The sequence below is a fragment of the Mesoplodon densirostris genome, chromosome 7, assembly GCF_025265405.1.
Source record: "Mesoplodon densirostris isolate mMesDen1 chromosome 7, mMesDen1 primary haplotype, whole genome shotgun sequence".
Taxonomy (NCBI): Eukaryota; Metazoa; Chordata; class Mammalia; order Artiodactyla; family Ziphiidae; genus Mesoplodon; species Mesoplodon densirostris.
In genome coordinates this window covers 60,283,639-60,308,727 of record NC_082667.1, presented here as the reverse complement: position 1 = coordinate 60,308,727, position 25,089 = coordinate 60,283,639, and the positions used below count along the sequence as shown (strand labels likewise).

At 55.5% G+C, this 25,089-nt stretch overlaps 1 protein-coding gene across 2 annotated transcripts in view; it reads right to left on the bottom strand.

The window, feature by feature from the left end:
- Positions 1-7,607: 7,607 nt before the first annotated feature.
- PDE2A (phosphodiesterase 2A) overlaps positions 7,608-25,089 on the bottom strand; it is a 90,274-nt gene continuing 72,792 nt past the window's right edge. For both annotated transcript variants that reach the window (XM_060103464.1, XM_060103465.1), the window contains 25 exons: positions 20,963-21,022; positions 20,200-20,353; positions 19,994-20,046; positions 19,722-19,796; positions 19,579-19,620; positions 18,980-19,048; positions 18,596-18,726; positions 15,833-15,944; positions 15,313-15,352; positions 15,110-15,173; positions 14,603-14,675; positions 14,278-14,455; positions 13,943-14,055; positions 13,194-13,271; positions 12,205-12,327; positions 11,675-11,745; positions 11,272-11,394; positions 10,858-10,945; positions 10,579-10,626; positions 9,470-9,544; positions 9,202-9,301; positions 8,832-8,944; positions 8,406-8,444; positions 8,163-8,269; positions 7,608-7,818 (listed from right to left, as the gene is read on the bottom strand). In XM_060103464.1, the coding sequence (XP_059959447.1) occupies positions 7,608-7,818; positions 8,163-8,269; positions 8,406-8,444; positions 8,832-8,944; positions 9,202-9,301; positions 9,470-9,544; positions 10,579-10,626; positions 10,858-10,945; positions 11,272-11,394; positions 11,675-11,745; positions 12,205-12,327; positions 13,194-13,271; positions 13,943-14,055; positions 14,278-14,455; positions 14,603-14,675; positions 15,110-15,173; positions 15,313-15,352; positions 15,833-15,944; positions 18,596-18,726; positions 18,980-19,048; positions 19,579-19,620; positions 19,722-19,796; positions 19,994-20,046; positions 20,200-20,353; positions 20,963-21,022 (2,340 nt within the window). The remainder of the gene's footprint in view (positions 7,819-8,162; positions 8,270-8,405; positions 8,445-8,831; positions 8,945-9,201; positions 9,302-9,469; positions 9,545-10,578; positions 10,627-10,857; positions 10,946-11,271; positions 11,395-11,674; positions 11,746-12,204; positions 12,328-13,193; positions 13,272-13,942; positions 14,056-14,277; positions 14,456-14,602; positions 14,676-15,109; positions 15,174-15,312; positions 15,353-15,832; positions 15,945-18,595; positions 18,727-18,979; positions 19,049-19,578; positions 19,621-19,721; positions 19,797-19,993; positions 20,047-20,199; positions 20,354-20,962; positions 21,023-25,089) is intronic.

Below are 25,089 nucleotides of genomic sequence, written 5' to 3'. Positions count from 1 at the left end.
GGACAATCACAACTAATGAGACCAGTGCTTCAAGAGAACTGTCAGTTGAGGTTCTTGGTTGTCTACACCATAATCCATACAGGTTTAAGCAGAAGGAGAAGAGAATCAGGCTCAGTGCTACACAGTTAAAGGTCAGGGCCAAAGCAGTCAGCCAAAACACCCATCCACACCAGGGGAATTTTCTAGTGGAAATATCACCACCCTGCCACCTGTTGCTTGGCACCTATGTGAGGTGATGGCTGTTAAAAAACTCCTCCACGGATGCCCCTAGAACACCCAGACACCCCCATCACAAATGCTTTCCAGGTGATCTTATCTATCTGCATGCAGACATCAGTGCCCATAATTTCCTTCCACTTTCATGTCTTATCAGGAACACCTTGTGAATTCCCTGGTGGTCCAGTGGTTAGGGCTCTGTGCTTTCACTGCCGAGGGCCCGGGTTCGATCCGTGCTCAGGGAACTAAGATCCCACAAGCCACACAGCGTGGCCAAAAAAAAAGAGAAAGGAACACCTTCTATATGGAACCCAGGTTACACGTGAAACCCACGTGGAATGTGGGAAATGTTACTTTAGTTTTCCAGCTTCTATAACACAGGAAAGCAATCCAGAAGGGACTGGGCAACTGGATGTTTGTATCTGAAATTCAGAAAAGATATACAGACCAGTGAGCTGGGACAGATCACAGAGGGTTCCCCCAGGTGCAAAGATTGGTGAGAATGGTGACTCCCTCCAAGGAAGGGTGCTTCCACTTTGGTTCACCACTGAAACAGCAAATGAGCTGATAGAGATAGAGATAGAAGTGTGACGGTTGCTCCCTGATGCCTTCCTACCTCCACATACAGGTGCACTTGAAGCCTAATGGTCAAAGAGTAAGAAACCTGCCAGGGCAGGGGAACCCTGGCCTCCTGCTGGGCCATCTTTATTCTGTTGGGCTAGAACTCAGCACTCAGGGATCTACTTACTATCATGAAGGGAATTCCCTTCGATGGTAAATCCAGACTCCTATTCTGATATGTAAAAGTTCTAAACAATGAAATACTGAACTGTTCTGCATTAAAATGTGTTGACTAAGAGGCAAAATTTAGAGAGACAGAGAGAAAGTAGTTTTTCCCTCTTATCAGCCACCCAACAAATGGTGGAAAGTCTTGATTCCAGGTAGGGATGTCTGGTCAGGGACAGATCCTCAGTTATAGATCAGGAGCTAAGGAGAGAGACCACCACTGGTGACCCTTCTCTCCTAAGGAGAGGTGTGAATTTGAACCCCAAGGATGAGAATCTAGTGGTTGATTACAAATATTTTCCCCACCTCTGCATCATTCTTTCTTTCTTGTTATCCCAGGATTTCAGTAAAATTTTGTAGAATGTTCTTAGCATGCATTGAATTATGAGAAATGACTTATCTACACTTGATGAAGATTGAATTGAGGAGAGGGAAAATCACAGATTCAAGACACATTATGATTCTAAAGCAGGCTAAATACAAAGAAAACCATATCTAAGCATACTGCAATAAAACTGCTGAAAACCACAAAGATAAAATCTTAAAAGCAGCCAGAGAAAGAGATGCATTACTTTTGAAGTCACAATAATAAGACTGATAGCTGACTTCTCATCAGAAACAATGAAAGTCAAAAAGAGAATAGAATGTTATCTTCAAAGTGCTACAAGAAAATACTTCCCTAACCTAGAATTCAATAGCTGCAAAAACATCCTTCAAGAATAAAGGAAAAACAAAGACATTTTCAAACTAACGAAAACCAGGGTAATTCATCATCAGCAGACCTGCTATAAAAGGAATACTGAAAGAGTGTTCATAGATAAAAAGGAATGGTCCTAGATGGAAGCTAGAAGATATACATCAACAATAGAAGTAAAGATATTCATACAATGAAATACACAAAATATATACATATACAAGAATAGTCATATGGTCATTGTTTCTAATAGTCAAAACATTAATATCCAAATCTGTCAACATTCCTACATGGTGTACTATACTGCAATGAAAGTTATAAAATAGACTTACACTCCCATCAAAGATGGAGTAATAAAGACCAAATTTACCCTCGTACCTGAAATAACAACAACAAAACTCGACAAAATGTAGGAAATAAAGGTTTTCAAGGCATTGGTTATCAGGCAATGTTTGGGATCTTAAGAGGTAGAGAACACATGTAAACCCTACCATTGCCCACACTGCCTGGAGAGAGTTTCCAGGCCACCACGCAGCCAGGATGAACCGGGTGAAGCCTGAAAGGCCCCTTGGGTTGAGGAGATGGAGCTGTGAGTCTGAAGAGGCTAGTTGACTAGAGTTTACAGGGCATAGTGCCAGAGATGAAAGAGCTGCAGAGAGAGAGAATTCTGGAGATTTTCAGAGGGTCTCCCTCATTGTTCAGCTGAGTTTTGATCAATGCATGCATTGAAGTCCTGACTCTGCCACTTTCTGTCAATCAACACGCCTGTTTTGAGCACCTACTATGTGCCAAACACTGAGGAGGGATGTGGGAAACCAGAGCTGAGGCAGACCTGTTCCCGCCCTTATCAGGCTCCCAGTCTAACTGAGGAGAGAAACCACATGCACCCAGCAGGCACACACAACCTGAGGAGTCTAAGCTGAGAGCCAGAGGAATGGTTCAGGGCAGATGTGAAGAGAAAAGAGGGTCCACTGTTCTAACCCACACCATCCCCTCCCCGACCCTGATCCCAGCACTGGGTGGATGTGGGGACATAGTGATGTGGGAGACATAGACCAGCTCCCCAGGTCTAGCCAGCAGTGTGAGTTCTAGGTGGGACCTGAGGAAGCAAAGACTGCCATCCCTGGGAAAGGGGGAGAACCTTGGGCCAGGAAGTGGGAGCTGCTGCCCATCCCTGCTCTGCCTCTAGATCTTTGTGCAGACTTTCCGGGTCTCAGTTTCCTCATCTGACCCTGGGGAGGCTAAGCTCCTTTTACTCTGAAGGAGGTTCCCACCAGCTGAGCTTCTAGGCCTCAGTTTCTCTTGACCACAAAGGGGACAATAATCCCTGTCCATCCTTGGGAGAGCTTCCCAATCAAGAGATCGTTCTTTTCCTCCAGCTACTGCCAAGAGGAGATGAAGAAGCCCCAGGAATTTGTGCAGAAGTGAGGGGACAGGCAATGATTGACTGTCCAAGGCAACAGTGGTGAGGCAAGTGCTTTCTGCTGGCCCAGCATCTCGCTTATATCTCTCCCCAACTCCCCACACCCCACTGCACCCCAGACTATTTTTGTTAGTTCCTAGAATTCCATGCTTCCTGCTTCCCGCTCAGTCCTATGGTTTCTCCAGGGATGATTTAGGAATGGAGAGTGGCAGCCATCTTGTCAGGAAGTTGCAGCACCTCCGTTCTCACATCTACCCTGCCAATCTTCAGACTTGGTGTACTTCACGTCCTGTACAGACCCATCGTATTACGCCCTCAGAGAACAATGTGTCTGTGCCATCTATGAGCAGATTTCACTCACACAAACTCCCTGGAACATGGTGGCCTCCCAGCACACCCTCCTGTACCCTGAAGGCCTCGCCTTCCAGAGAACTCATCACCCCAGTGAGAGAGTGGGCAGGAGTGAGGTTAGCCTCCTTCACACCCCTCCCCTTCACATGCCCTTGTCAGACCTCCAGAGAGGTCAGGACAGCAAGGGTTGGCACCTGGTGGCCACGAGCTGCACTACAGGCCACCATCCTCTTCACCCCTTTTCTCGTGCCCCACCCTCCCTGGCAACTCAGATTGATCCCAGACCCTTCTCTGGGGCCTCAACCAACTTGCTCACCACCCCTACCCACCACAGTCCTGCGGAGGCAGATGGTGACCCTGCCCTCCTGAATCTCCTTCCTCTAACTCAGAGAAAGAGCCCTTGGAGAGGAGTCAGGCTCACACCAACCTTGGCCGATTACTTAACCTCCTGAACCTCAAGCTTCTTGGCTACAGAATGAGATAATAGTATCTACGCCACAGGATCGTGAGGTCTCTGCCCTGCAAACCGGTTCATCTGTACCGGTTTGCAGGGCAGAAATAGAGACACAGATGTAAAGAACAAACGTATGGACACCAAGGGGGGGAAAGTGGCGGGGGGGGGGGATGAATTGGGAGATTGGGATTGACATGTATACTAGTATGTATAAAAAGAATGACTAATAAGAACCTGCTGTATAAAAAAATTAATTAAATTAAAAAAAAAAGAATCGTGAGGTTTCATATAAAATGAAACCATTAAGTTGGGAGGGCAGGGCAGCCACTAGAAGCCCTGGAGCCAAGCCTTGGGTTCTCTGACCTGGTGAGGGCTGCCCGTGGCTCTGCAGATGCATGGTCCTCCTCCCATCTGTCCTCCCACCCCACCTCCCGCCCCCTCCCCTGGCAGCCCCAAACAGCTGCCCCGCCCATCTTCCCAGGGAGCTCACCTCCTGCCAGAGGCTCCACCCAACACCTGGATGCCAGTGAAGGTGGTGCTGAAAAGCTGCCCCGGGCTGCTCAAGAGCCGGTTCGTTTCCCAGCTCATTTTCCAGGGCACTTGCCAGTCCGCCCTCCGCCCCCACCCCCATCCAATTGGTCCAATGCGTCTTGAATTCCTCCTCCCTCGCCTCGCCCAGGGCACGGAGCATCCCCTAGAATGGTCCCTGCCCAACCTCTCCCGCCCAGTCCTTGCTCTGCCCTCCTGCTGGAGCTTCTAAAATGCTTGTCTGAGCCACTCCCCACTGAAAACCTTTCCCTGGCTCCCCGCCGCCCACAAAATCAAGCCGAACTCCACAGCCTGGCATTCATGGCCCTCCCTGATCTGGCCTTGGCTGCCCCTCCAAGTCTCCATTCCCCGTGTGCCAGCCACTCAACTCCCCTTCTCCGTGCATTTGTAGGAGCAGGTCCTTCTCCCAGGGGTGCCCAACCCCCTTTGCCCGCAGGAAAATGCCTGCTCATCTTCCAAGCCTTGCTGTTCTTCTCAGGCCCCCTGCCTGGGACCATAGGTATCATGGCCTGTGTCTCCCCCACCGGGCTGTTAGACCCTCCAGACCAGGGACAAGGATGAATTTAGCAGTGGGCCTCAGCATAGGGTCCCAAGTGCATGAGGAAATATTTATGAGTTGTTCAATTTGGTGGCAAGGAGGGAGAGCCTCGAACGGGATTAAATGTCCTCAAGGGAGTGCTGGGCTGGAGACAGCAGATGCAAGGGAGGGGGAGTAAGGCCCAGGGGTGGGTACCCAGGATGTGCTTCCACTTTGTCCAAAGGCTTGTGGAAGAGGACACACACACACACACACATTCGGGGTTGGGGGTCACAGGTAGAGGAGCACCTATGTCAGCCCGCACCAACCCTGGCTTCAGCTGGGCACCATTAGAATAGTCCTCCCGTGTCAGCCTTGGGCCAGGAACTGATTCATCCCCAGCTGGGGGCCCACTGGTCAGCCTGGGTCCTGTGCTGTGAGAGGGCAGACAGACTTGGGGAGCCCAAAGCAGGGGCTGGGCAGGGGAGGGGCCTGGACCCCATGGCCCCAAGGGGAGGCTAGAGCCCTGGGACCATTCAGCCCAGAGGAGCAGATTCCAAAGCATGACAGACTGTGGGGCAGAAGAAGCAGACAGTCTCTGTGGTCCCAGAGGCACGGCTGGCACCCTGGGGCCATTGTGGGTGGTCTCAAGATGATCCTGTCTCTCTCCTCCCAGCCCTCCCTCTCCTAGGAAAGGAGAGCCCAGTGCTCAGTCCCTTAACATGCCAACCTTTACTGATCTGGGAGAGATGAACAGGGATAGAAGATGGGAGGGGTATAGGCAAGTGGGGAGTGGGGTATGGAGACTGTGCCAGTCAGAGCCTCCTCATGGTCCCCAATCTGGGACCTGCCCCTCTCTGTCTGTGCAGAAGCAAACACTCTCACAGCCAGGAGAGCAGGGAACCCACCCCGCAGACACAGCCCAGGGCTGTATCTGAGGTAGAGTCAGACTCAAGGGTACCCCTCTGGCTGGATTTATAGGGACACAGACAGGCATCCCCGTGGCTAGGAGGGGGTTCAGAGGCCCAGGCCTTGGCTGTATGGGCACTCATGACTAAGGAAGGCCAGCAGACAGAGGGTCTAGGAGAAGCACCAGGTCACCTCCTCTAGGCAGCCTCCTTGATTGCTTCAGCCTCTCAATTCTCCCTTTCCAGTCCACAATCGCTGCCCCATGCTCAGGCCTCTATATCTGCCATCCACACCTAAGTCCCCACTATCTGTCACAGGACTGGTCCGGGGATACCCCAACAGGTCTAGGACTCCCCCAGAAGAGGGGCTAGGCAGCAGAGGTGGGACCTCCAGTAGCCTGAGAGTTCTAAAAGGCATTTGCCTCCCCCAGGGCTGTTTCCCCGCCCCCCCCCAACCCCACGTATAAAGTCTGCAAACAGCCCTGTGGGGGAGGGTTGGTAGAAAGAAATAGATTTATTCTCATGTACAAAGCGGTCAGCCCACAGGACCATATACAACAGTTGCACAGAGTCCTAGAAAAACGCATCTCTCTAAAGGCAGCTCAGAATAGGTAAGGCAGGTGGCCCCCTCTCCCCAGTCCACAACACGTACTGAACAAAACAGAGAAAGGAGGAACCTGCGGCTGGGATGACCCCTGAGGCCCGGCCCTATGGGGTCTCCCAAGCCCCGGGGCATGGGTGGATATGGCCTTGAAGAGGAGACAAGCCCTACCAGGGCTGAGGCCAAGTTCCCCTCTGGCTGCAGGAATGCAGGAAGGGCTCGGGCTAAGGGGGTACACTCAGGGGGCCACTGAGGGACTCAGTGTCGGCTCTCTGCCCCAGGGGGCCAGGGACACTCCATGGCCTCTCCTGGGACTCCACAGAGCTATGGGGACTTTGATCTAAAAGGGGTCTTAGAGAATGGATTGTCTCACCCTCCTGTTTCGTCCAGATAGGGGAAGGGACTTGCCCAGGGACAGCCAGGATGAAGCACTGCTGACCCATGATGGGCCTGCCTCCCAGCCCAGGGATCCTTCCTGCCCACTGTTCTTATCCTGCTTTCTTCCTGAGCCCCCTCTCCCAGAGCACTGAGCTGCCCCCCTGGCAGCTTCCTTATGGGACCCCTTCATCTCTCCAGGTCCCAGTCTCCACTATAAGTACAGTGGCAGTCCTCAGGGCCACCTGTGGCCCCATGGCTATTTCTAGTCCTCCAGCCAAGCTGACGACTGTCTCTAAGACCCACCCTCTGCCCACTCAGATGTCTCACCTTCTTGTGTGAGGATCCTGGGGGGCAGGGGGTGTCCTCAGAGGAAATGGGCACAGATCTGGTGGGGCAGGAATGGGGCCCAGGAGAAACCATCCAGGCTGCCTCAGAGGAGTGGCCTGAGGTGGGGCCCTTGCCAAGGTGTGGTCAGAGGTGCAGAGCAGGGTGCACTGCTCACTGTCATCCCTGTGCTCTCAGAGGACAAATAACAAAGTCTTGGTGAGGCTGGAAGTCTTCCATTATACAGACGAGAAAGCTGAGGCCGGGGAAGGTCAGCCTTGCCCGGGGTCACATGGGAAGTCCTGGTCTAGAATCCAGGACCTGTGGCTCTGGTCCCAGGGCATGTGGCCAGGCCAGTGGAGAGTTGTGGGAGGAGGCCTGGGTGAAGAGGAGTCCCAGGAGGGACTCACTCAGCATCAAGGCTGCAACAGCCATTGATGGGGGCCCCAGCACCATCCAGGTCAGGCACCTCATACTCCTCATCCAGGAAGTCCAGCGAGTTGTTGCTCGGGAGGCCGCGGATGGTGAACTTGTGCGACACTTTGGTCCAGTGCTCACGATTAGAGGCCACACGTTCATACAGCTCTGCTGCTTTGGGGAACAGGTCCTGCAGCAGCCTGGGGATGTGAGGGGGCAGGGTTAGAGGTCAGAAATTAGACTGTGAGCAGCAAGAAAGATTAGGGCTGGACCACAGGTAGAACTTCCACAAGAGTATGAGGCATAGGATGGGAAGCACAAGGAGAACATGGCGGTCTCTTTCCATAAGGGACCAAGGATGAAATGAAGGGCCCATTTAGGGGCAAAGCAGGAGAGGTTGTGCCCAGAGGCAGGGAGTGGATGAGCTGCAGCAGAGCCAGGCCAGCCCACCACCTGTGTCTGCTGTGACGGCCACAGCCAGCCCCATCCCACCCGCCCTGCCGTCCCTGGCTGGGGTCCCCAGCAGGCCCACGAGCTCGCTCACTTATAGATGGGCATTGCGATGTGCTCCATGAAGCTGATCTGCAGCTCGGGGATGTAGGCCTTCTCACGGTCCATCATCTCCATCGGCCTGTTGCCCATGGCCTTCTCCTGCAGGCATCAAGTCGTCAGGCCTGGCCCTCTCCTTCCTCCATAAGCACCCGGATCAGGCTAACCCAGCCCCTCCCGGGGCCCAGGCTAGGAACCCTCCCCCAACCTGGACACCCTGTAGTCACTCCCCACATACCAAGTCTCCTTGGGAGAAGAACTCTTTGTAGATCAGCTCCTGAAAGGTCAACACTCTCATTACCTCCTGTGAGTGGGATCTATCCACCCACGCTCCTCCACAGCCCATTCCCAAGGGGGCAAACTGAGGCACTGTGACCTCAGGACCTGCCCTCACCATCTCCGGCCTGGCAGGGGGATGGGCCCCAGATGGGGAGGAGTGGCTGGGTTCTGGCCCACCTTCCACCAGCCACTGATTTGCTATGAGTGACCCCCAGTGAGTCCATGCCCCTCCCTGAATCTCCCCACCTGTCGTCCTGAGGGGGTCCAGGTTCCTGTCTCCCCCACAGGCTGAGCTCAGCACAGGGAGGGTGTTCAGGCTGCAGGAGCGACACAGAGCCAGGCAGGGAGTACAGCCTGTGCCTTCCCAGGCTGGGGCAGCACTTACTGCAATCTTCCTCGTGGTCTTCCAGCCCTTGGTCTGGTCAGAGAGGTCACAGGAGGTCATAAGGAGGCAGAGAAGGAGGCTGTGATGCTGCTTGTTGGTTCTGTCATAGCCCACTGTTCGGGAGAGAACGGGGTCAAGGAGAGGGCCCCAGCATCCTGGTACTCGCTCTCTGAGGGCAAGGCCCCAGGGCCCACCCCAAAGTGGTCCAGGGAATTCAGCACCCTGGATGGGAGCCAGGGATGTAGGGCTGGGTCTGCCTGGTGGATTGATGCCAGAGGGGGTGGATCTAAACCCCTGGGGATGCTCTCCAGGCGAATCCCCCTCTTGGTGGTCCTTCCCCAGCCCTGAGGCCTGGGCTAAAGGCAGGCACCTTCGGCCATCTTTTGGAGATCCTTGAAGATGCGGAGGTGGTGGGCCAGGTCTGTGGCCAAGATGATGTCCCGCATCAGGTCCAGCATGCGCTGATAGTCCTGGGCCAGGGCCGGGGGTGGGGGAGGGTGTCAAGGCCTCTGGCCAGACACCCCACCCTCGCCCCCAGACCTCAGGAACCTCCACCCCTCGGCTTCACTCCTTCTCCCATCTCAGGCCAGCTCCCAGCTCCCACTTCCTCACCCCCAGCCCCACCCCGGCCTCATCACCTTCCGGGAGAAGTGGTCAAAGATGTTGCAACCGTGGGTGTTGAGGATGGCGATGGCCTGAGCGAAGTGGTGCCTCTGTGGAGAGAGGAGTGATGGGGGTCCAGCTGGTGTGGGGGGCTTCCCTCCTCACTGACCCCAAGAGAGGGAGCAGGCCCGGCCCAGCCCCGGCCCCCAAGGTGAGCTGAGCAGGCAGAACTGGGGAGTCGGGGGGGCGGGGCCTGTTCCCTTTCTGGGCTCTATTTCAACCCTCTGTGTGACCCTGGGCAAGTCCCTGGCCACCTCTGAGCCTTGGATTCCTCAGCTGTCACATGGAGGAACACAACAAGGTAAGCTCTGAGGGCCTCTCAAGCTGAAACGATTCTGAAATGATCCCTCGGAGTCCTGGACACTAATTCATGTAGCCAGCATTTGTGTGCTGACAAGGAAGGGCGGTGACAGGCGAGGGCAAGGGCCCTGTCTCCTGATGCTGAAGGGCTGTCACTCAGAGGAGGGGCAGGTAAGTCCAGGGCATGGAGGGCAGAAGCAGGGCTGCCACCAGGCCTCCCAGGAGGAAGCGAGCCCCTCGTCTCTGGGGGTGTGCAAGCGGGAGCAGCTCTGGAGGGGGGCTGCGGGGGCCACGTGGGGCAAGGCAAGCTTGGAAGTTTGACTCCCACTCTGTGCCAAGCCCTGTGCCAGGTGCAGGGAACTCAGAGATGTCCCCGATTCCGTCCCTGCCCCCAGGAGCTCCCATCGGGGGCGTGCAGACCCACATCAGTCTAAGGCAAAGCTGGGTATGATGGGAGTGAAGCCCGTGCCCGGCTGGGTGGGGAGGGGGTTTCATAGGGTGTCCCCAGACATGCAGAGAGAAACATGCTAAATGCAAGTCCTCCCTTGGCAAACCTGGGCTCAGGCGGAACCTGCTGCCTGATTCGTACCCCCAGCCACACCTGCACCCCTCCAAGCCCATCAGGGAACAAGAGCCAGGCGTGCCCTGGGGGTGGCTGCAGCTCTCATAGCCTGTCTGAGGAGCAGGGCTTGGGAGGGAGAGGAGCTGGGCCACAGTCTAAATTTGTAAGTCACTGGCCTTAAGGGGACAGTGGGAACGGGGATATTGGGCGGAATGGCGGTACCTCCATGACAGAACCTTCTGAGCTGTAGAGCGCGGCCAGCACAGATTTCTGGAAAAGCCCGAGAAAAGTCCATCACTCGTCACATCCAGAGGCAAGTGCTGCCGTATTAGGCTCGGAACTGCCCTGCTCCTCCCACCATCTCCCAAAGCCTGGGAGAGCCTCCTCCCATCTCTAAACTGGCTCCTGGTCTCACCAACTCCCGCCTCTCCTCAGGCTGGAGAGGGGAGACTCCCAGACACCTCGGGGAGGGAGCCCACTGTGATGAGGGCAGGGTCTCACCGAGGCCACCTGGAAGGAGTTGTTTGTGCCTCTGTGGTCCAGGTCGTGACACATGCAGGAAATAAACAAGGCAAAGATCTCCATGTCCCTGGTTGGGAGGAGACAGAGGACAAGGAGGTCAGCCACTGCTGCCTTCCCACACTTCCAAAGGAGGGCCAGCTGGATGAGACGTCCAGGATAAGGGGAATAGCTCAGTGGTTGAGTATTTGACTGCAGATGTCCAGGAAGCACCTGGACAGGAGCTCAGGACACCTGGGTCCCCTTCTTGGAAAGGGGCCTTGTACCTTTCTAACTGGGCTGTTAAGAGGGTCCCGTGAGGCAGTGTGTGTAAAGCCTACCACACAGGAGGCGCTGCCCTGTCCCAGGGAAGGGGACCCCACCAGCTACCAGACGGGGGGAAGTGCAGTCCCTCACTCGAGGTAGTTGGCGAGCTCCAGGTTCTTGTAGAGCAGGTAGCAGAAGTGGGAGACAGAAAAGGCGTGCATCCAGTTGTGGTAGGGGGGATCCCGGTAGCCCTTCTTCACCATCAAACAGAACCTGGGGGAGGGGAGAGGGCAGCACAGGGGCCTCAGGCTCTCCTCCTCCAGGAAATGCTCCAGGCTCCGCCCTGCCCCATTCCTTTCCTATCCTTGTGGTCCCAGTGTCTGTGAATTGCTTCTCACTCACAGATCCTCCCCACCCTCACAAGAGTGGGCCTCCCCTAGTCATCCTCAGACAGTCCTTCCCAGAGCGCAGGGGGCAATGGATGTGAGAGTAGAGTTAGGAGGGAGGCAGAGACGGGGCTGCCTGCACGGAGGGGAGGGCTGGGGACACACACCGGGCCAGCGTCGGGCAGTCAATTTTGTAGTTATTGATGAAATTCATGTCCTGCAGCATGCTGAGGATGGCCTGGAGAGAGTGGAAAGGAGGGAGCAGAGGGATCATCAGTTTCAAGATGGGCCGCCCCGCCCCCAGCCTTGGCCCTTCTTGAAGTCTCCAAAATTTTGGAGTCTTGGAACTTTAGATCTAAACTAGAGAACTATAAAATGGTAGAGTCAAGCATTCTCGGAGCCATGAACTTAGAAATATGGCATCTAAGAACTCTTGGAACCAAGTTCACACAAAATCTTAGAAAAACAGGGAGGGAGGTGCCAATCCTGAGGCCATCGTTGGTTCCAGTCCAGCCCCTGGCCCCTGGGCAGGCCCTGTGGCCCATGCTGGCAGACCACATGCCCCCTCCATCTCTGAGGAGACTCTATAGCCTTCTTTGATGACTCTATCTTGTCAGGAAGTTCCTATGCACATCTAACTTCAATCTCCGGCTGTACACTCTCCACCTCCACATTCAAGTGGGACAGGCCAGCTCACCATGGAGGTGTCATCCTCGGGCAGAGAGCGAGGAGTGTAGGTGAAACAGGCAAAATTGGAGTCAATGGCAGCCACAGGCTGAATCCCATCATGGAGAAGTTTGGTGTATTCATCATCAGAGACCTAGAGGGAACCAGCAGGGTATTAGAAGACGGCCTCCACCCAATCCAATGTTTTCAACCTCAAATTCCCACAGTGGTGGGGACCTCCCACTCAGAATGCACCCCAGTCGGGCCATCCACTCCATGGGTTATCACTGGGCAGGAGAACACCACCCTCCCCTCACCATCCTGCAGCCCACCTACTATGCCTCCTTTCCTGTGACCACCCTCATCTGTAACAGCCTATCCTTGTCAAAGACAGAGAACACCTCTTCATGACAGCATGGGTAGCCTTTCATAGACAATAAATTAAAGATTCCTTCTTTTGGGAGGACCATCCCAGAGTCTAACCTCAATCCTTCCTGCTACAGCTCTGACCGTAGCCACAAAGTCTGTGACACTTTGGTTTAGACACAGATGAGAGGAATGTTCAAATGAACAATGACCACCACATACTCTGAATTAAAGTCTGGGACAGCTTTTCTAATACAAGGTCTGGGAATGGGACTGCCCAGGACTGCATGACCACTGTATTTAAGGGATCTGTCAGAAGGGCCCTGGGTGGGCTTCCCAGCCTTCAGTAATTCCCAGGATGGGAATTATCCCTGGACATTGGGAACACCTGGCTGAACCAATTCTTCCCTGGGCTAAGTAGTGCTGCCAAGGCTGGCAGAAACTGCTTTGAAGGCAGGCTGCCCCGAAGGAGAACAGCAGAGCAAAAGGCGAGGCATTGCTCTGGGTCTATCTTCTTATATTCAAGAGAGGATGATCAGAAAGCCCAGTCTGTCTTGGGCACCTGAGGATTTGGGGAGGCAGGGGAGGAAAAGGTGGGCTACAGGGGACCCTGGGGCCCTGACAAGGCGGGCAGAAGCTCCGTGCAGGGCTCACCTTCATGTGGTACATCATCATCTCGTTGGCTAGGTGGCTGCGATACTGGGCCTCATTCACTTTCTTGTACAGGAGGGACTGCGGGGAGAGAGGGAAAGATGGGGCTCAGGCAAGGTGGCTGTGAAATCTCAGAATGTCCAGGACTGGGACAAAGGGATCAGATAGAACCCCTGCCCCCTTCCTGTCCCATGCTGGGCCCAGCCTGAGACTTCAAGCTCCAGCCCAGAGTAGGGAGCCCCCTCCAACTTTCATCCAGACCTCCCCTTGCTCCTCCTTCCCAGTGCCTCTTAGCACTTGAGCTGGCACTTTGCACACTCTCCTGAGCTGCCCCAGGCTTCAGTGATGGAACCTGAGGCCCACAACAGAGACAGAAGCAAGGAAGGGGGACAGCGTTGGGGGCCTAGGGGTTGGATTCCTGGGCCAGAGCTGCCAGCTCTGGACAATGAGACCCAACATATCCCAAAAAGGATAACCAGGAGCTTGGGTTGAGGTTGCTTCCAGAGAACGGAGGGAAATAAAACAGATCTCCCATAGTCCTGGGAGGCTAACTGTACAGGACAGGAAGTAGTATCTCTGATTTTCTGATGGGAAACTGAGGCCAGAGGTGACTAGTAGGTACTGAAGATTGCACAGCAACCCAGCAGCAGGGCTCTGAGCCCCAGGGCAGGGCACGGACCCGTCTGGACAGAGCAAGGAGAGCCAATGTGGAGAGGAGAACAGAGGGTCCTGCACGCCCCTGTCCTCCTCACATGTGCGATGCTGATGCCACAGTAGATGGAGAAGGCTGTCGCCAGATCCTCGTCAAACTTGCTGAACCATGGTCCGTTGATCTTATTTACCAGCTCGGCCACACCGATGACCTCTGGGGACCAAAGAGGGTCTAGGATGAACCAGTGGATGTGTCCGACGGAGATCTGCCCTCCCAGGGTGTCCTCAAGGGACGTCACGTATTTGGGAAACCCCATCCCTTCGGCTTACGGACGCTAGGGTGGTGGAGAAGGCCTGTGGAACTTCCGCTCGGCTCCGCCCCATCCTGCTCAGGCCCCGCCCCGCCCCTCCTCCCGGAGCCGCCAGGACCACGCACCCTTGTTCTCGTTCTTGATGGGAAAGCAGAGAATGTTGCGCGTCCGGAAGCCGGTGCTGTCGTCCACACCGCGGTAGAAAAGTGGGTGCGCATACGCATCTGGGATGTTCAGAATCTGGCCCGTGGTTGCCACGTGGCCCGCGATGCCCTGGTCGGCTGGGATGCGGATCTCATAGCTCTGCCGGGCCAGGGATGGCGTAGAGAGGAAGTTGGTGGCCGTCACAGAGCGGACCATCAACCATCGTGCCTGCTCCCCAGCGCCCACTGCATACTCCCGGCCCCCAGGACCACGGCCACACCCTCCCTCCTCAAGGCCCTGCCTCACCTCATCATCCACCACGCCCCCATCGAACACCTTGGCCACCAGCTCGTTCTGATCCAGCAGGAACACAGAGCATCTGTGGAGAGATGGCTTCGGTCCACAGGGCCCTGACACCCCTCTCCCGCCACCCCTGTCCCGCCACCCCTCAAATCTCACGACTAGAGGCAAAGCCTGGATTTTGAGGCCTGGAGGGAGAGACTCTCCTCAGGGTTGGCTGACTCCAGACATTAGTCCAGATCGATGATTTTTTTTTTTTTTTTGGTGGCACCTACTCTGTGCCAGGCACTGTGTTAGGAGCTGAGGACCCATGGCCAGCAAAGCAAGCCCCACCCCTGCTGTCACTTGATGTTACAGTCTAGTGAGAGACACAGGCATGAAATAAAGAATCACACAAAACCTGATGGGGTCCCACAAGAAGACAATGGAGGGGAAGAAAAGAGGGGAGGAAAGAAGAGGTCACTACTGAGGCCCAAGGCCTCTCTCGCCCCACCCCGGGGTGGATTCACTCACATCTCAGCATTGCTGAGGTTTCTGGCCTCTGTGATGATCTCCTGGAGAAGCACAGAGACGTCATCTGTGGGAGCAAGAAGCATGGGGGACAGTGGTGAGACCAGGCTGGAGTGCTGAGGCCAAGCCCGCCCACCTCCCCTCCTCAAAATGCCACCCGCCACTCCCACCCCACAGCCAGGCATGAAGGAGGGCAGTGCACTCACCCAGGTGAGTGAAGAGGTTCTTTGCCACTTGGAGAAGAGCCTGGAATGGAGAAAATGGAGATCACAGGGAATCAGATTGCAGGGGGTCACCCTCTCCAGCCCCCTGCCTCCATCAGCTCCAGGGTCTTCTCATTCCTCCCCTAGGGCTCTCTGGACAGACTGGAGACTGGCAGAGTCTAATGATATCATTTGGCTACTAAGTGAAGGAGTGGGAGGAATAGCCCCAGTGAGGGTGCATAGACATCCTGAGTCTCAGGTGCGCATGCACCTCCAGCTCTAGCCACCCAGCTGTTGCCGTGGTGCCCAATCTGAACACTAGAGGGCGATCGCATACAGTGCCTGCAGCCAGAGGTGCCGTCTTGAAGAGCTACTGTCCTCCCTCTTTAAGAGGCTGCCAGAGCATAGGTAGTCTTCCTGCCACCAGCCCCCAAAGACATGGGCCTTTCCCTTGTGGCTGACTCTCTGGAGCTGAGAGCTGGGCGACTTGGTCCCCGAGAGAGGCGCAAGGCAGGCCACTCACCTGGCACTCACACTTGAGCTTCTGCTCCTTCTGGAAGGCCAGGGTGCTGGTGAGGACCGTGCTGGTGTAGTGGAAGCAGTGCTGTATCACACGCTCATCCTGGTCTGTGAATCTGGCAGGGTGGGGTGGCAGGGGTCACCGGAGAGGGACAGACCACAGACTGCTCGCCCCATTCTGCCTTACTTCCGGTCCTCCAGGAAGCCCACTTGGAAATCCACCAGCAAACTCACTCTCCTCTGCTGGGGCTGCTCACCGCACAGGTGGCTTGGGCCAGCTTCCCCCTCAGACTGGGGGCTCATGGGGGGGGGGGAGTTCTAATCCTCCTCTGACCAAAATGTGTTTTCCTCCTCAGACTATTGCTTCTCAAAGCCAGAGCCATGTCTCCCTCCTCTGACTTCAGATTTATCCAGACTGAGGTTGAGTCTCCTCCCTCAGACTGGGGCTGGGTGGGTGTTCTCCTGCTCTTCTCCAGGGGCCCCTCCAGCCTCAGGGAGGGGCGGTGGCACTGCCCTGTCTTTTCCAGCTCCTGTCACTGTCCTACCCTCCTCCCTGGACTTTGCAGGCCCCGATTTGGTGCCTCCACAAGTCCTATGGTGCTGTGGGCAGGGCAGTGCCCATCAGATTCATGGAGCTGGCTCACAACGGACAAGATCAGCTCCAAATCCTGAGGAGGTCATTCAATGGGGTCACCAGATGATTTGTCACCAGGGAGCTTGGTGGGACTGGATGGACCAAGCTGGAGGTGGGACCTGGGCTGGGGACGTGGGTAAGCCTCTCCAGATGGGGATCATGGGGAGATGCAGCATTTCTCAGAGATTCTGACCATTTCTCAGCCCCCAGATTTCCCTGCCTAGTCCCTTCCGCATTTGGGGGCTGCCTTCAGTGCTCCTCTCTGCCGGGGTATCCTCCACGCTTGCCGTCCAGTGATTCGGATCTAGACCCCAATCCCCACCACCCTGTGTCTGTCTGCCCACCTTCCTTCCCATGGCATTTGAGCCCTCTCCATCTAGTCCCACCCACCTCTCTCCCCCTTCTATGGGCGTCTCTCAGCTTCAGCCACAGTAAGATCCTCTTCATTCCGAGAAAACCTCAGGCTCTTTCACACCTTCATGCTTTTTCCCACACTGTTCACTCTGCCTAGAATACCTTTCCCACCCTCCTCCCTCTATGCCCTAAAAATAAACATCAAGTCTTGAAGGCAGGGACCATGGCTGTATCATCCCCTGTCTAATACAGAGCCTGGTACGGGGGAGATATTTGGAAAATGTTTGCTAAATGTCGTAACCGTACCTCTGCCCCTGCCACCCGCCCCATCGCACTCCCAGCTAAAGGCATTCTGGAGTCCCTGTTCTCTGGGTTCCAGACAGCTTCTCTGCACTGTCTGCTCTGAGCTGAGCGCCACCTTGGCTCATGCAGTTGTTCAGCACTCACTCCCTGAAATATGTGGAACCCAGAGATGACCTTGCCCCTGCCCTGGGCCTCAGGGCTGTCACCAAGTCCCCATCTCATTTCCCTTCTGATACCACCTCTCCTCCAGGTCCAGGGCCACCTCAGAACCCAAGCCTACAGCCAGCAGCCAGAGGTCACAAACCCTGCTGGACCCTCCCCTCTGGGAGCATAGGGCCAGACACAGTAGGTACTCAATGTGTGTTTACTGAATGGCACAAATGCTCCCACCACTAGGATAGGACAAATGACACAGATGCTATATCCCCCCTGCCTCAGCAGGTTCTGCCTTGTCCCTGTCTTTATTTTCCCAGGCCCATCCAACTGCCAGTAGAGCTCCATGCTGGCAGGTCCTGCTACTCAGATCTCTGACTCCCAGATCTCTGCCCCACCCCTGCAGGCCCCATCCCTGGGCTTCTGACACTCTCTAGTCCCAACATCTCCAGTCTCCACTTCCTGCAGGAGATCCGAGCCCTCAAACCCAGCCTGCTTGCTTGGGCCCCAGGGGCCAAGCATCTTGACAGCATCTCTCTGCATCCTGGAATCAGAATGCAACCCGTCACCTGCCAACTACACCCTACTGCTAGGCCTGCTGGACCAAGTGTGGCAGCATTCACATCCTAAAGCTGCATCCAGGACAGACACGGCTGATCAATCACGGCACTGTTTCTCACTAAACTAATACAATGCTTCAGGCAGCTGCTACCAATTAAAGAGCTGGTGTAGGACATGAAATCTATGATACCACTTCTAGGCCTCAAATCTGACCTCAGTTCTTGAGATACGGACTAAGCCTGTTTACCTGACTGTGTGTCCTGCCTACCCCTCTGTTTCACAGGATTCTTACAGCTGCCCTATCAATACCTCTAAAGACCCTCAGCTTAGCCCAGCCCCCATGCCTATTCCCTTGAGCCATTGTCCACTGGGTTGGTGATGCTCTGCAGATCCCAGAGAGTTCACCCATCCTAGAGCTCATCGCTCCTCCATCAGGCAGTTCCCAGCGGAAATGCCAAAACAAAGGATGGCAAGAGGGGGAAAGACCAGTACCAAAAAGTGGATAATCCAAACTGCAGGAAGTGGGCAAAGAGAAGGGGAACTCGCCTGGACTGCAACATGATTTTACAAAGTCAAATGGAGCAATGGCAAGGGTCTATCACTCCCATAATCTCACAGTCTCTTGCACAGACAAACCATTCAACCTACCACTGCTGGAATAGTACTCCCTGCCCAGTACCCCTCCCGCACTGTTACCCTAGTCTAGCCCCGCCCGGCCTCTCAGCTCCGTCTCCTGATCCACATCACTCCACCCAGACTCACAAGTCTCCTCCGAGCTTGTTGAAGGTGCAGGCCAAGGCCACCACCTGGTCAGTGGCCCGGCTGATGACAGGGACACAAAGCATGGCCTGCACCTCGAAGCCCAACATGCTTTGCAGCTGTTGCACATCCTCCTGCAAAGGGGAGGCAAGGGGGAGGCAAGTCAGGGCAGGGAAGGAGGGAATATGTTTCCTTCCCCCGCCCTCCACCACACTCTGCAACAGGAGGGGCTGAAGGGCTCATGCAGGGTGGGAAATGCTATGACATGGGGTGGGGTCTTGTCTCCCCCCATTCCTAGGCTGCCCTGGCCCAGAGACTCTGGCCCTGGGGACTGGGCAGTGGGCTCTCCCCTTGGCTCCCCGCCAGTCCGGCCAGGCCATGGCTTACAGAGGTGAGATCTTTCAGCTGGATAGACTTCTTGTCTTCCACCACCTGGCCCAGTCGTCCCATCGTCAACTGGGGGAGTGAGGAGAGCCAGTCAGGGCCCAGCTCTTCCCGAGATCAGGTGATGTCAGACCTTTTCCCCCCCAAGTCTGGAAGTTTCAACTACCTCTTCAGTCAGTTCAAACCGTGGATGGAGTCAACACTGAGGATTGAGGGTGGGGTGAGGGTGGGGAGTAGGATCTTGACCAGAATCTCCTATGGAGGACTTGAGGGTCTTCCCTAACTAGGAGAGAGGAAAGCAGAATCCAAGGATTCTCTGATCTTAACAGATTCTAGGAGAGCCAAATCCAGAAATACTCCAAGAGAGGTGAAATGGTCCCAGGTGAGCCTTTCTGTAGATTGTGAGAGATTTCTCCTAATGGCTCCTGATCATGAGAGGTTGTGATCTCTCTCAACATTTCGAAGTAGACCCCAAGATCCAGATAATTCCATCAGATTCCAGGAGATTCTAGCAGATCCCAATCTCTCTGGGCAGATCCCAGGAGAGCCTAGACGACTTTAACTGCTTCTGCAGACTCCCACACAGGGGGTGCAGGACTCACCGGAAAGCTGATTTCTTCCTCCAGCACTTTATCTCCAATCACCTGATGGGCAGAGCGATGTGGACTGGTTAAGGATGGGCAAGGTTTTTCCTCTCAGAGACCCCGGTCCCTCGCCCTGCTCCACAGTGGACCCGGGCCCTCACCTTACAGGAAAGCTGGAGATTGTCCTCAGATACCAGCAGGAGGCAGCAGCGGGATGCCTGGGTCTCCTGCTGCAGCTGAGAGGGAGGGACACAGCGAGAGGCTGACCGTGGACCTGGGAGCAAACCCACTCCCCACCCTCTAGCCTTTTTGAGGTTCCTCGGGTAGGTGGGGAAGAGAAGAGGGGCCGGACACGGGAATCTGAACTGAGATGGACGGCTCACAGGGACCTTGGTCCCGGGAGGAGCACAGTAGGAGGGGCACAGGGACTCACGTATTGGAGGACTTTGAGCTGCAAGGAAGAGGCATCCAGGTCGTAGAGTTCCCCTGCAATGGCGGGGCGCGGGTCAGAGAGAGGGCCCACAGAATCCCCCAAGGGTGCGCGCCACCCTCAGGCCCCGCCCACCCATGGGCCCCTCCCTTCCAGGTTCGACCCCGCCCCTCCCCGCCCCCAAGGACCTGCCCCAGCCGGGTCCTCACCGCAAAGCTGCAGGATCTTTCGGTCTTGGTCTGTGTACGGAACCCCACCCTTCTGGTCTCCCGCCGCCCCCTCTGGAGTATTCTGGACCGCTTCCGGGGCCGCGCTGGGCCCGCGCTGCTGCAGGGCCTGGACCCTCTTCAGGGCCACCAGGGTCTGGGACGGGCAGAGCGGTCAGCAAGCCATACGCCCCACCTTTATCGCCCTTTGCTCGAGCCCTTCCCTCTGCCTGCGGTGCCCATCGCCCCCAACCCCCACCCGCGTCCCAAACAACTCATCACTCAGCGCTCCACCCTCCTGTGGACTCCCACTGCCCCCAGAGCGCCCCTTGGTCCATGATCAGATAAGTACAGGGTTTGTCTCCACGCCTAGCCCCCAGACTCTTACAAGGCAGAACAGGGTCAGATTTCTCTGTCTCTAGCACCCACGGGGAGTCGTAAGTTCTTGTTAAAGTCACAAACTCATAAAATCTCCAGGAAGAGCCTCAATATCATTATGTAGATAGTCCTTCCTAAGTATTAACAAAATATCTGACTCTCCCCTTATTTCACCAGTACCCTCAGTAGGTCAGTGCTATCCTTATCCTCATTCTCAGATGTGAAACTGAGGCTCAGAGAGGTTAAGTGACTTGCTCCAGGTCACACAGCCCAAAGGTAGTGGACTGGAACCCAGGCCTGTCCATCTCCCGGGCCAGATCATCTTCCCATCAGTTGTGATGAGGGTCTTCAGCAGCCCTCATCCTACCCCGGCCCTACCCCCACTCACATGCTTCTCCACGGCTTGCAGGCTCCACTCCTCACTGTCACTCAGCTGACCACAGTGCACCTGGAGGGGAGTGACAAGGGGACCAGCTGTGACCTACCTCCCCTAGCCTCTTGTCTCTACCAGAGTGCCCTCCCCATGCCCGGCACACACCGGTCCCCACCAACACATACACACTCCAGTCTGTGGGCCTCAATGAGAAGCCCATCCTCTGACCAAGCAGATGGCTTCAGGAAAATCCCCTCTTCCAGGAAGCCTTCGAGGGCTAATCCAAAGAAGTGGAACTTTTCTGATCTCTGCCTTTTCAGCTACTGTTCCATATACAGCACAATCCAGGTGTATAGTGAGGGAAATGGGGTGACCCTGGACCCCTCTCCATCTCTCAGTCTATGGAGCCCTTCAGGCCCTGATTATGGAATCAGTGGTATTAGCCTCAGCCTCCCAGCTCCATCCTTTCTGAGTTGGGATTTGAGCTGCCCCTAAGTCTGGGGTAGGGGAAGAGGTCCACCATGTATGATGCATCTGCTGTGCCTAAAGAACTTGGGAGGATGAATGAAGGAATGAATGAATGGAGTGATAAGGTGCTTTGCCTTGCATGTGATTCTCACCAACAAGTAAGGCAAGCTTCCACCTTGCAGATGAACCAAGGCCCAGAAAGTTTGAGTGGCTTGCCTAAGGTCACGGAGCAGAAAGTGGCAGAGTTGGGACAGCACCACCCACTCCCTCCCCTTCTCTGCCCACACCTTCCCTTCTGCAGATCCATTCTCACCATCGCACCCATCATCCTGTCCCTCTCCAACTTCCCTGTGTCAGTCACCTGGAATCCCCTCAGCCCACCTTTCATGCTCTGTGAAGTCCCTTCTCCCAGCCCTGCTTGGGTGCTTGGTGAGGAAAATGAAGCGGGGAGCACTGCAGGCCCTGCCAGCAAGCCTCCCCACCTGCGTCACCAGCTTCCTGGGCACCTACTCAGAGCTGCTCACCACCTGCAGGGCTCACCACAGTGCTTGCACTGGGGTCCCCTCCTTCATCCTCCCTCCCCACTCAGCAGCCCCTGTCCGCCTCTGCTCTAAGTCCCCTGCCAGGAGCAGATGGAGAGGAGGAGACCAGCAGGTGCTCAGGAAGCTCACAGTCTGGCTGGGGTGGGATGGAGTGGTGGATGTGATGAAGGGGGTGCAGAACTTCATACCTGAGGAAGAAGGAGAGGGCAGATGGAGTGGGTGGGAACTTACAGGCTGTGGGAGCTCAGAGCGGGAGGGCACCTGGGGGCCTTCCAGAACTGGGAAGACAAGCAGAGCCCGGAGGGGACATTGCAGGCGGGAGGCTGTCCTGGCAGTGCTGGGTAGTAGGTGGTATGGGGAGCTGAGGACCCGGGCAGTGGTGCGGTCCATGGTACCACAGGGCGGGTGCAAGTCTAAGGAAATGGACTTTAGCTTGATTGTACTGGGGATCCACAGCAGACTTTAGCATCTGCGGACCATGGTCTACAAGGTAGGGGGAGTTGCGGGGAGCAAGACTGGAGGCAGGAAGACCTGGAAGAGGGACGGGCCGCCAAGGGTGGTTTGAAGGTTAAGCTCTGGATGAAGCTCCATCTATGACTCCTATAAGACAGGTTGTTGAAAGGCGCTGGGAGCATGGTTCATTTGCATATGGTTTACAGAAACATGTGGGCATTTTACTGTTAGTAGATGGGGGAGGACATCCTTCTTGTTCTTTCCACCTGGACTCATCTCTCAGGAAAAGGGAAAGTTGGGACCTCTCTAGGGCTGTGGGCTTCCTGGGCTGGCAAAATAGCCTGGTCCCAGTACAGAGCTGGGAGACTGAATGAGAGCCTCAGAGGGCTGGAGGGAAGGAAGGAATCATGGAGTCCTCCTCCACCTACTGGACGTACTCCTCTGTGCACACACTCCTGGGCTGCCTCAGCCCATCCCTACCCAGCACGTGCACAAACACACTACACACTCCATGGAGACCTTTAGCGCTCCCCAACACACACACACACACACACACACACACACTCATACATTCACTGTCCCATAGAGATACTCAGGCATGTGCACACCTGCACACACACAGACACACACACAGTGCAGTCACAGACTCGAAGACATCCACACTCACAGTGACTGCCATCCACACGTGCACATTCATACCTGTACACAGGATACTTGAGTTCATATACCCGAGAGCCATGCACATGCTTCTGCCTGCACCCCCAACCGATATGCAAACACAATCACCAGCACACACACAGCTCCCTTCTCACCAACAGAACATACTCTTGCACCTACTCTTGCTAACCAGGGTGTGGGTCTGGGGCCCAGTGGGAGCACTCAAGAGTGGGCACTGGAGCTGCAGAGAAGGTTGAAAGCCCAGCACAACTCCCACCCCCTCACCCTCACCAAGTTCACCGTGGCTAATGGACACCACACCCCCATGTAAGGATCTGGTGTGCTGGCACAGCTCGGGGGAAGAGTGGGCGCAAAACACATCAAATGCCTGAGACCAAGGGCTGCCTGCTCCTCAGAGGGACTTATTATCCCATAATTGAAGAACAGAGCCAAAGACTCTTTTCACACGAAGAATCTGCAATTAAGGCACCTCGACCTGCGAGTTGCAGAGTCCCAGAGCTCAGCCAGGCAGGCCTGCACAGGACGGCATATTCCTCAGAGAGCCCTCCGCTGACCCCATCTCTATCAGGCCCCAACAGTCCTTGCAGGGCCTGCTGGTTTCCTTGCTAGCACTTGCCATCATTTGCAATTCTCTATTTTGCCCACTTGTTTAATGTCCAGCATGCTCACCCCTCCAGACTGTACGGTCTGTGAAAGCAGGGCCTGTCTGGTCTGTCTCAGTCATTGATGCTGTGTTTGAAACACCAGTGCACAGTGCCTGGCGGTGCTCAAGAAATATGCTTTCAATTGATGGCTGGGTGAGTGGATGGATGGAGGGATGATGAATACAAGAGCAGAGGCCCGGAGAGGGGAATGGGGCTTGTTGAGGAAGGAGCTGGTGAGTCATCCCTCCCAAGAGATCTGTCCTGCGGCACCCCCTTTCCCCTCTAGACCCTCAGTCCTCAGGATCTGGCAACAGCTGGGAGGTCTGGGGCTGCCTATGCTGCCTCTCAGAGGATGTGAGATCCCGTGGCCCCAGAAGCATGGGGGTGGAGCAGCAGGACGGGATCCATCAGATGTGTATGCACCGGGGAGGGGATGTCCCGCAGAAGAACATTTCTACTTGAGTAGGAAGGCTCACGCTTGGAGGAGAGGCAGATGGCAAAAAATCCAAATACCTTTCAAGAGCTCTTCACTGCCCAGGGTATTTGAGAAGGTGAGGGGACAGTAATCGGGAACTTCCCTTGGCAGCCAAAGCCACAGGTAGCATCTTGCTCACCAGCATGCACCCCCCTTCTCAGCCTTGCTGGGATCACACTCTTCCCCCAGCACTCCACCACCCTGCCTCTGCTCATGCTGGGCCCTCTGCTGAGAATATCCGTCTCCTTCTTCTCTGCCTGTTCACCCCCTACCTGTGTCCCAAAGTCCCACTCAAATGCTGTCTGCGCTGTGAGGCACCTCCTGGTGCTCCAGCCTCTGCCACTAGAGCTCCTGCTGGCAGCATTCTTTCATTTGGCCAGGGGTGGTCTGAACGTGAGTGACCCTGCCTTCCCCCAGACTGAGCTTCTAGAAGGCAGAAATGGGTCCGACTCCTCTCTCTGCCCCAGCACCTGTCCTGGGACAGGGCCCAGAGCAGAGTTTTGCTAGGGTGGGGTAAGTTCAACTGATGTGACCCATCCTCTTCCCAACACACACACGCTTTTCCTACCCCCAGGAGAAGGCTGAAGCCTGGACTCCCGGCCAGACCTGAGCCACGGTGAACAACGGTCACAACAACCATCCTCCTGCCCACAAGATAATCTTCCAAGCATCTTCCCATCGCAGGAGCTGCTTCCTTACTGACCCAGCCCTCACAGCCCCAGCACAGGAAGTCCTTCTAGGAACCTGGCACCCCCAGACCCCTTTCTGTCTACAGAGGTGGGCGACCAAGTCACTGCCTCCCACGGCGCACCTCTGCACAGTGAGGGCACGAAGGCAGTCCTCCTCCAAGCCACCAGCTCTGGTACAGATTGGGACCAAAGG